Below are 10613 nucleotides of genomic sequence, written 5' to 3' on the forward strand. Positions count from 1 at the left end.
ACTCGAGTCGTTACAACTCTGTTTTTTCAGGCCCGATAAAAGATTCGTGGCCGAATTTCTACAATAATATGAGTGATTATATATATTACTCTTCATTTGTGATGTCGACATGATCAAATTTACCGGTAGAGCTGGCGGAGGTGGTGTCTTTGAAAATTTAGGGGATGTATATAATTATATATTGTTGCTCGGTCGACCGGTCCCCCTGTTATTAATTACTTCATTGCATGCTATTATTTCGTCACCTTCCGTCTACAAAATAGTAAAAAGATATTGGAATCACCCAAACGTAGCGGACTAAACTATCATCAATAAGATATTTCCAAGTTTCATCAACACAAAATACCATAGGAATTGTGATGCACTGAAAAGGAAGGAGCCGAAAGGATTCTATAGGTCAGCGGTACCAACCGTGGGCGATATCGTCCCCCAATGGGCAATTTTGGGAAAGAAGGGTACGGGAATACCAAAGGGGGTTATTGGGGGGCGACGGGGGCGAAAATGTTAGGGCTTCCAATGAGATATATATTCAATTAACAAAAAAATGCACGTGAAGACACCTTATTCTGCGTATGACGCTAAAGTTGACTGAAAAAAGGCCAACTTAACGGAAAGTAGACGCGGAAACCAGTTTTCCGAGTACCTACTCGGAAAATGACCTTTCTCTTTTAGTCAATTCTCCGGCGATCAGAGTTTGGTGAATAAATTTCCCGTTGATATGCCCCGTTTTTTAGATCCGTAAATATGGGGAGGGGGGCGAAAATTGATGTCGAGCTTGATAGGGGGGGGGGGCGATGAGAGGGGGGGGGGCGATGAGTCGAAAAAAGTTTGGAACCACTGCAGGTGAAGCAATCGACATAGCAATCCGATAAAAATTAGACTCCAAACAAAATCAGTTGTGTTCACATAAGAGTCCCCAACCGTCGGAGATAGCGGATGTCCATCAGATAAGAGCTTTCTCGCATAATGCTCCGAGAATCCTGCAAGTTTGGTCCTCATCGAACATGCCAGTGCTGCGCGACTCGGTTTCATAATTTGTGTGAATTCCAATTTCCTTGCGAGCCGGTGTGTAGGGCCGGCCCGGATACCACTTTTGATATGGAGCCCAATTGCCGTTAGACGTTCTGATTCTCCGTGCCTGTTATAAAAAGGCCGCTATTATTAACTGGATTACGGAGTACGGTCTTACCCACACCAACGAGTCACGTACGTAACGAGTGTTAGGTTTTACAGTCGTGACCACAATCATTATCATCATGCCAAGGCGTCAGTACCAAGAAGCTCTTCCCGAAGGCATATATACATACTCGGGGCGCCAGAGACAAGTTTCGGCTCACAGCACAGCTGTCGCCATTGTCGCTTATTTTTGAACGGACGTATAACCGTTTTCCTCGATGTGGTTATAATTGCGATTTTCCAATGCAACAAATTTTTCCGATGAAATTCATTCGAGGATGTTTTTGTAAATGGAGTTTACGAAACTTTTGTCGATGTAGTTATAGTGTGTGACTAGAATATATATATAAATAGTTTTCATATTCATTACTTGGTGCAAATCGTTGCGAAACGACTATTCATCGTCCCCAGTTTAAATGCATACCTGTACGTCTACAGTCATTCCTGTCCAGACATGATTGTAATCGTGTGCGATTAGGGTTCTGGCACGCATTAAGGAGATCACTTTCTGGAAATGCACTCCACCGTATATATTGGCAAGGTGACCCCCGTACCGTGCGCATGCAGCTTCCGCTTCCGGTTTGTTGACACCCTCGCTCGCCCGACATCTGGGTGATACCGGAGTGTTCACTTCGTGCATAAGCAGGAAGAAGCATTTATCCGCATAGATGAAATCGCACAACTCTGAACAAACATATAATATATATACACACTGGAAATGATTAGCGTAGCTATCAGCAGGCCAAATGGGTCGTTGCCACCAAAAAATCTTCCAAAATTTTGTGTTAATTGACACAAGGGTGAGTATTTTTGAGCAGATGTATTCAACTTGGCGCTTGGCGCGATATATAGTGTCGCTATATTTTTAATTTTTGTGTACCCGTCTCCCGATATATAAAAATGAAAAAATAGGCGCAAATAAAAATACCCATGATGTACGGAATTGAACCTAACTGTATTCGTGCGTGCTGACTGCGGGTGCGGGACTATTAGGCACGATCGGCGCCAAAAAGACACACCAAGGCAGATAAGGTTTTGACCAACACGAAATGCGATCCTAGAAAGATCGCCGGCGATAGAACCGTGGCCGAAGATCACACCAGATGACCCTGTCCTTGCAAACTGAGTCCCACAGTACAAATGCGACAAACAGAGCGAAATATTGCGCCCCATGAAAAAATTGAAGTTAGGAATCATGCGCTGCTCTAAGAAGTTTCTCTTATAATTTGTTGTGGCAATTGTGAGCGATCACTTGAGTGGCGACAACTTTCACCGTAGGTCAGTAAATAACAGCATGCTTCAACTAAGTAGGCTAATTAATTACAATTGGACAGCGTCCGGACAGGGTCTATATATTGGCGAAAGGGTCGTAATTTATTTAATTTCTCTGTTCTTGAGTTCACCGTCATCACTATATGCGTCAACCAAGACTATGCAACGATAAAGAATCTGTGGGGGGTAGGCCTATCATTTAAAAATCGTCCATGAACTTGTTTTGTTTTGGTCTCATATTGTCTGCACTCACGTATTTTAAAATTGCATTTTTTCTACGTGCCGTCAAAATAGCGATACGGATTGTAGTTAAACAAAGTTGTGAATGGTCACATTATATCTGACGGTATCCCCTGATGAGTGTCACCTCAAAAAGCTTCGGGAATAAATTATGAATATATAATACAAATGTACACTGAGGTTTTTACTCCTTAGTATAGCGGATCATGAACCGGAGCCGGACTGGATATCCGGCCGGATTTTCCCATTTTTGTCCGGAGCCGGATCAGTACTTTTTCTGAGACGGCCGGAGTCCACCCTCGAATCAATAGTTACAGTGAAACATTCGTGGAAATAAACCACATGCTAAGTCCAAGTTGGCATAATTACTTAGGATAAGGGTTGGGTTTAATCTTTGAGTTTTTAATTCCTGTTTGCATGGTTTCAATCAATATTCAATACCATCCTGTGGGTGGATAATTATCATCAGATATTTTGGACCGGATCATGGTCATTTCTAGAATACGGCCTAGGAGTCGGACCGGAGTCGAACCAGAGCTTTTAAACAGGATCGGAGTAGGACCAGAGAATTTGTCGATCCGCTCCGCACTATACTCCTTAGCCTCTCTTTGTGCACTTCCGGAACAGCTACAGCTATCAACGATCATGCATTTGTGATGGCGTTAAATTGCATTGATATATTGTTGTTTGTGTGTTTATGGTGTTTGTCGAGGACTATGGTCATTTACACCATGCCAATGTTCATCATTCTAATTTCGCAGCTGCCGACTTGTAGCACGGCCCACTCCTAGGCTTTTATAAGACACCGATTACCCGGATGAGATGGCGGAGAGGAGCCTATAGATAAACCACCAACACTTAGGTAGGAGTTCTGGAGTCGAACTCGGTCGGACTCGAACCCGCAACCCATTGGTGGTGCAGCAGTGGAATATAGCCTACCACTACGCTATCTCGCCACACTCATTGATATATTGATCCATTTCCGCGCCTTGCAAGAATAGTCTAACTATATAGCAACGTTTTACTATGAGGAATACTGTCATTACATTATGTTTGGTTTCCACATATAGCAAATTTTACAACTATGATTAGACGTAGCTTTAAATCTCCATAATCATGCATGCCCTGACCCCACGTTACCAAGCAAGTCTCTGCGAACGTAACTCTCCTCGATAAGTGCAAGTCGTCTTGTCATTGTGCCCAACATGTCGGCGGTGGTAATCGCTCCGTCGGCAATTACTGCAAAACAATTATAAAAACGGTTATGGAGTGCATTTATATCTGACACAAGAAATTGATTATGAAAATTACATTTGTACGGCGAGTTTGGAGGTTTTTATCACCAGAATTGGCACAAGACGCTGATTGGAACACTTCATATGTTGCGAAATATACCGTCCCGGCCGGTGTGAAGAAGAAGGGATGCATGGGATGCGGCCGTAGCATCTCCAAACGTTTTTGAATTCGTTGCGAAGTGATTATATCAGTTTCGTAATAATATTATTGGTGTCCACACCTTTACCTCACTATTTTAAAATTTCTATAAGTAGTAGCAAACCAATAATAAGGATGTATATATTCGCAGTAACCGCACTTAGTTATCGACAATAACAATAGATGATACGATAAATCGGTTGCTTCGGTTTATTAGCCATTGTATCAGTTCAATATACACCACAAAAAGTGCAATACAATGAAAGGATAGGAAGGTGTCAAAACGACTTGGGGTAGGCCTAGTCTTTGAAATCAGACACCCACCGTGGCCTAGGTCAGGGGTGGCCAACCTTTTTGGCCAAAGGGCCACATGAGATTTAAGAACCATTGCCTTGCGCGGGTGTTGATGGCCCTTTTTAGTCGTTCGATAGGAGCGAACCGAATTAGGTAACGTTGAAAACAAGACTTATATTACCACGCGTTAAAATTGATACAATTATGTCATGAAAACTCTGTGTGCAACTGTGCGGTGTGCAATGTGCATCCATGTTCTGGTCGCGCGAAATTTTTTCAAAGGTAATGAATGAATTCTATTAATAAATATGTTGCTTGCTTATATTGGGGGTCGCCTCTGCATACCACTGGGCTCATTTGGCAAGGACAGGATTATTCGGCGTTTATATATCGCAATATCGAAGGTTTCGGTGAGCATGCCTCTATCATTTTGTGCAAATGTGTCATCGCCGACGATCTGCGATCTGTGCTGCGAATTCGCATACTGGACGACACGTTATATCCTAATTGAGAATATAGTTTGACTCAATTCTGAAAAATCACGCGTATTTATAATTTGCAGGAGGGGGCTCCAATACCAAATGCAAGAAATCAGATGACAATAAATCATGAGAAGTGCTAAAAAAAATTTCAAGTCAAATAAATCTGCAGCGAAATATTTTACTCTATGGTCATATACGAAGATCTGCGATAAATGTGCCGGGCCCTGGTTACGCCAATGCGTCGTAACTGATTTTTTACTCATCAACAAGTTTCGCGGTCAGGCTAATCAAATTTTGGTTGGCCTTGCAATTTTAAGTGATGTTATAATTAATTTCCAGAATCACCTCGCGGGCCACACGAAACTTTCTCGCGGGTCACGGGTTGGCCGCCACTGGCCTAGGCGATGTAAAGAGAAGGCATACACACTGAATGAAAAGTAAAGGAAGATAATATAGAAAAGCAGGAGACAAAAATGAGTTGGCATGTCACAGAAGGCGAGATCGATAGGTCAGGTCCTGGTCCGGTAATCTTGAGAACGGACTAGTATTCATTCAGTAGAAATTGCTTATATTTCGATTTGAATGTGGACATGCTCGTCGACTGTCGGATAGCTGGCCGGATACTGTTCCACACGCCATGGTCAGTCATATTTGATAGAGCGATGATCTCTTCGGTCGATCATATGATAATGATGGGACGACGTGGACGCGCGTGTGTTGTACTTGTGCGCTTTTGATTCCAAGTTAAAGAAGTCATTGAAATATTCGGGGCAATTACCGTAGTGGAACTGATACATAAACTTGGCGAATTTTAATATAGTTTCAACAAATAAGAATATTTTATATCCTTCGTAATCAGGTATTTACTGTGTGTAATAGTATGGCTACATTAAGCCATCTCTTGATGCCTACATAAAGCGATCCCTCGGTTATGTTTGGGATAATCTCATATACTGGGAAACATTACGCCGTTTCTTGGTTGGGTCACCTTCGCAAGTCCTAGATGTGTATGAAGTGCTTTCAATCTGAATCGTACATACAGTTTGTCGAGACCGTCAGGTGCATTATATAATTGCCGGTGCATTTGGGGTTTACGGCGGTGGTCGGTTTCAACTATTTTGTCAACCGATTCTACCGCAAAATTCATATTTTTTCAGTTGATTTTGTTGTAAAAAGTGATCGACAGTAACCACTAATGCTTACCGGTTAGCTGATATCATAAAATTTCATTAGAAGGTTCTATAGAACCGGTGCGAACTGGCTGAATCACTCCAATACTTTATTGCTAATTTGGGTAATATTATTTTCGCATCCTGAAAAGAGTTGTCTCCCCTATCTTCCGTTCTAGGCTGTTGCAGCTTATTTATATGAATTGCTATTGTCTATACGAGTCCATATATAGCGTCATATCGAATTTTAGTTATCTATAAGACGTTTAAACCCAATATTAGGCATCGTCAGACTTCGCGAATATCTGCCGTTTACAAACGATTGCAATTTGAAGTTCGTTACACGTCAATATCCGTCTATCAATCTGTCTATCAAATAACGCGTATTAGTTTTGTTTTAGTCGCTCAAGGGCGATATTCCGAAAATGTGGAAGAGAATTTCTACAGACCACAGTACTTTGCACTATAGGCGGGGCCGTATGCCCATCACACAAGGGGATACATCTTGAGTTCCACTCTTAATATACATTTATTGATTTGTTTCTGTGAAGAGCACATGCCCATAGGATTTTACTAATAGCTAAATAACGGCTAATAGCCAGTTAAAAGTGGAAAAATTGCAACAGATTTAGTGCACATTCCCCGCAAACTTTTGCCAATGTGCGTAATCCGTGTATGTATGAAAAGCTGTAACATAACGGCATCTATCTTACGCTCATTTGAGAGCCAAATGATTCAAATCCAGGCTGGTTCATTTCATTTGAGTTACGATCTATTTGAGTTACGATTCATTTGAGTGACTATTCAAGCTATTTTATGGTTCGGGTTTGGTTTATGGGTTTGATTAGGTGTGGGTCGGTTACGATAATAAATTAGTAGCTAGACTAGGACCAGAGGTCGGTAACTCCTGGCACGCATACATTGATTCGTAGGTTATATATTTCACTTTTGAAAATGGCAACACCTTTAGGAGATCACATCAAATATTAAAATTGAGAGACCTGACATTTCCGAAACTAGACCAATTCAGCCGCGGTTTTGTTAGCACGCCGGGACTCAAACACGCCGCAATGCCACCACCGACTGCCGACGTATAGGTCAATATGTTCAATTGGGCCTTGATTTTGTCATTTCCCCGTAAACTGATGCCAGGCTCGAAATTAGTGTGATCAGTAGGGCATGTTGTTGCAACTTTTGCAATTTTTTTACGGCTTTCGACAGTTTCCTAGATTCTCAGAATATATATACAATGATGTTTTAAGCTGTTTGGAGGAATATTATGGTCCAGCTTTTTGCAACTTTTCTCTATTTGTCATACCAATTTTCACTGCAACTTTTTATCAAATATTGCGTCAAAATGTAAAGGAGTGATTCAAAATCATGCTAAAAGTATTTCTAGCAGGATTGTAATGACTCGTGTCATGACTCGACTCGACTCGAGTCAATCTGTGCATTGATTCGACTTGGACTCGAGTCATTGCGCATGACTCGAACCAAGTCTTATGACTCGAGACTCAGACGGCAACGACCGACATTTCATTGTAATTTCGAATAATAGCAAAGTAATAACACTATTGGGATTTCGTCTATTGGTACTGGTACTTGAAAATGCGACCAGAAACTGCGTGAAAGTGCGGAAAATTAGTATATTATACATGCGAACGATTCTATATCACCAAACAGAGTTTTGAAAAGTGAGTTTAACCAGACTTCAAAACTGGAAACCGAGCAGTCAACACAATGGCTTGGACTCGGACTCGAGTCATAATACCATGACTCGGACTCGACCCTCTGCTCGCTTACTTGGACTCGGACTTGACTCGGTGGTGAATTGAAGATGACTCGACTTGACTCGAGTCTAAACTATAAAAGTGAGATTGGCTTTTGACTCGAAGCCTTGTGACTTGGTTACAACCCTGATTTTTAGTATGGTTCTATACTTCTGTTCTCTTTAATTTGCATAACAAAGAGCTATATGATGGGTTAGCTGCATCTCACTGTGTTATCTATGACACAATGGCTTGCAAGCAAGAAGTTTACCGACCCCTGTCAAGCACAACCGTGTCTGAACAATATGTAAATAGATCGCTTTAGTAATTCTGTCGTTTAAATTTGAGATAGTTTCCCATCTCACGAACGCCCAGGCGAGACCGCCGAGAATTACTGGGTCACTGGGTCACCTTAAACAGGCGAGAATGAGTTTTTCCGTAACACTTTGGGTCAAGTTTGCAGACCTAGGGGTTTTGGGGTGAGTTATTGATTTGTTTTAGGGGGAGCGGTTATCGCTATGCTGTTTGTATTTTTTGGGGAAAATCATTCCTGCATTGCGTAATTTACTTGCTGTGTACCCGGAAAAATATAATTTTTGGCGGTCTCCTCGCAAGAATGTCCGTAAAAGGGCAAAGTAGCAAATTTGACAGCTCCGCAGGAACTAGGTTCTACAACATAACCTTTCGAGTATCTCATTACCCTGCGAATACCACAAAAATTATAAATGCATCTTATTACTGCAACTTTTGTAAAAATTAAGTGCAAATTTCTCGCGATTTTAGTGCAATAAAAACTTGCCCTAGTGATCAGGCTTGATTGTGGTTGCTATGATTCGAATAAGATGTTAGTTGGGGTCATTTCTCGACTTGTTTTGAAAATAATGACCAAAATCCAGCATAAGCTTGAAGTCAGGAGATTACTGACTAATTGAACCTATCACCTCTTTTCAACGCCTGAAAACCTCTTCATCGTTCTATGTATCCCTGTATAAATCACAACAATATAGTAGAGTTGACCGTACTGTATGACGAGCTCATGAATGTGAATATGCGCTAAGCAGCATCAGGTCGTTTACGTGATAAAATTTTCGGACAATATAAACCAAACAATACACAGATCAGATTTTGCGACACTTCTCGCGAAACATTTTATAATATTTAAGGGTTTCATTACCGATATTTAATGAAACTAAGCGGACTGGCAGAATAAAATCAATCACGTACCTCGTTGCAGATCGACTAAAGCTTCCTCGTTGACAGAACCAGGGGGCCCGGGTGGTCCTGCTGGACCCGTCTGACCAGTCTCTCCTTTCTCACCCGGTTTACCGCGAATAATTCCATGAGTGGTATCATGAGATTGGGAGGAGTTTGTGACGATCTCTTCACATATCATGCGCGTGTTCGTGCCCCAACAATGAGTAGTGCACATCAAGATAGCGAGAAATTTATAGAGCAGCATGCTGACAATCATTATCTGTAATATATATTTATTTATTACTAAGCATTGTAAGACGTCATGCCTACTGAGATTTTGTGTTATGCATTGTATCAAAATTCCTGAGAAATCCGATTACACTTATGTAATTTTCCGCGCGTTCAATCCCCGTTCGAATCGAAATCAAATCTATTTATATTACAAATAACATTGGACAATTGACCTGCTGATTCTATACGAAGGATGATTCTGTGGTCTGCGCCTTGTAAGCATATAGTAAACGCACAGTCTCACACGTCTTACTATATTTAACATTGTGTCTCCCTACCGCTCTATATATACCAAACCAACATCATTCAGAGTACATTTGCGGCATTTAACGCTTCGAATGAAAAAAATCGTAACGGAGATGCATCTCCGTAATACATCAAAGGTTTAGGTTATCTCGTTAATTGGCGTTGAGATAGTATCTTCAGGTGATAATGTGGGGTTTGTTGGATGTCTAGACAGACAGAGTCAATCAATCAATCAATCAATCAATCAATCAATCAATCCAATTAACTCGGTTCTTGTTTTGTTCTATCGCTAAATAAGCCTCATCTTGCTGATCCATCAACTCACTCGTTCTATGAACTAGCATGCAACATACGCATTAGTCAGAGTATACTGAACAAATAGAAAGCACGAAGATATATTTAAGCCCGTTATGTACCCATTATAGGATGCGTATAGCCGAAAAACGAACTGTTTTGTTAACAGGTATTGAACATTACTCAGTTTTGTGTGCATCGTTTTTTAACAAAATCACGAAACCTGAATATCCGCTAAAATGGTAAGAACATATGCGACCAGTCAATTTAACCTTCATGAACAAATCCGTCCATGACAAAATATATCACAACACGTCACCACAGTTGCATATATTTGTGTTTTATTCCCGCCTTACCCATATTAATATAAAGAAGCAAGATTCTCGAACATACAAAAAGATAACAGACTTATAGAATTTGCAGAATTGCCGCGGGTGCTGCCCCCCTGACGGATTACCGCCGTGGAACGATCAATGATTTCCGATGATGTAGTGACTGAAGGTGTGATGTCTATGTTGATGTGAGATGTCTCGGTTGACCTATCTTTCGTACCGCTCGATAAAAGATTTCCGGTTCAATTTAGTATACTGCTATCTCCGTGTAACCAACAAACACTCGTTTGTGTTGAATAACGTTTACCATCGGCGAGTATTCTCAAGATTGTTGTAATCTTTGCGACAATCGAATCTTTCGACTTTTTAGCTTGGGTTGGATGTGTAATCATTTCTATGCGATCGAGTCAATGATTTTCG

At 41.1% G+C, this 10613-nt stretch overlaps 1 protein-coding gene across 1 annotated transcript; it reads right to left on the bottom strand.

The window, feature by feature from the left end:
* Positions 1 to 809: 809 nt before the first annotated feature.
* Positions 810 to 9354, bottom strand: LOC145459055 (uncharacterized). Its single transcript, XM_080337634.1, has 4 exons — positions 9061 to 9354; positions 3829 to 3927; positions 1601 to 1860; positions 810 to 1138 (listed from the first exon to the last, which is right to left on the bottom strand). Exons 1-4 carry the CDS (start codon positions 9305 to 9307, stop codon positions 944 to 946), a joined length of 801 nt encoding a protein of 266 aa, XP_080193760.1. The 5' UTR covers positions 9308 to 9354; the 3' UTR covers positions 810 to 943.
* Between the last annotated feature and the right edge of the window lie 1259 nt (positions 9355 to 10613).

This window comes from Botryllus schlosseri, chromosome 16 (genome assembly GCF_051294905.1).
Source record: "Botryllus schlosseri isolate E-star chromosome 16, Bs_hap1, whole genome shotgun sequence".
Classification (NCBI taxonomy): domain Eukaryota; kingdom Metazoa; phylum Chordata; class Ascidiacea; order Stolidobranchia; family Styelidae; genus Botryllus; species Botryllus schlosseri.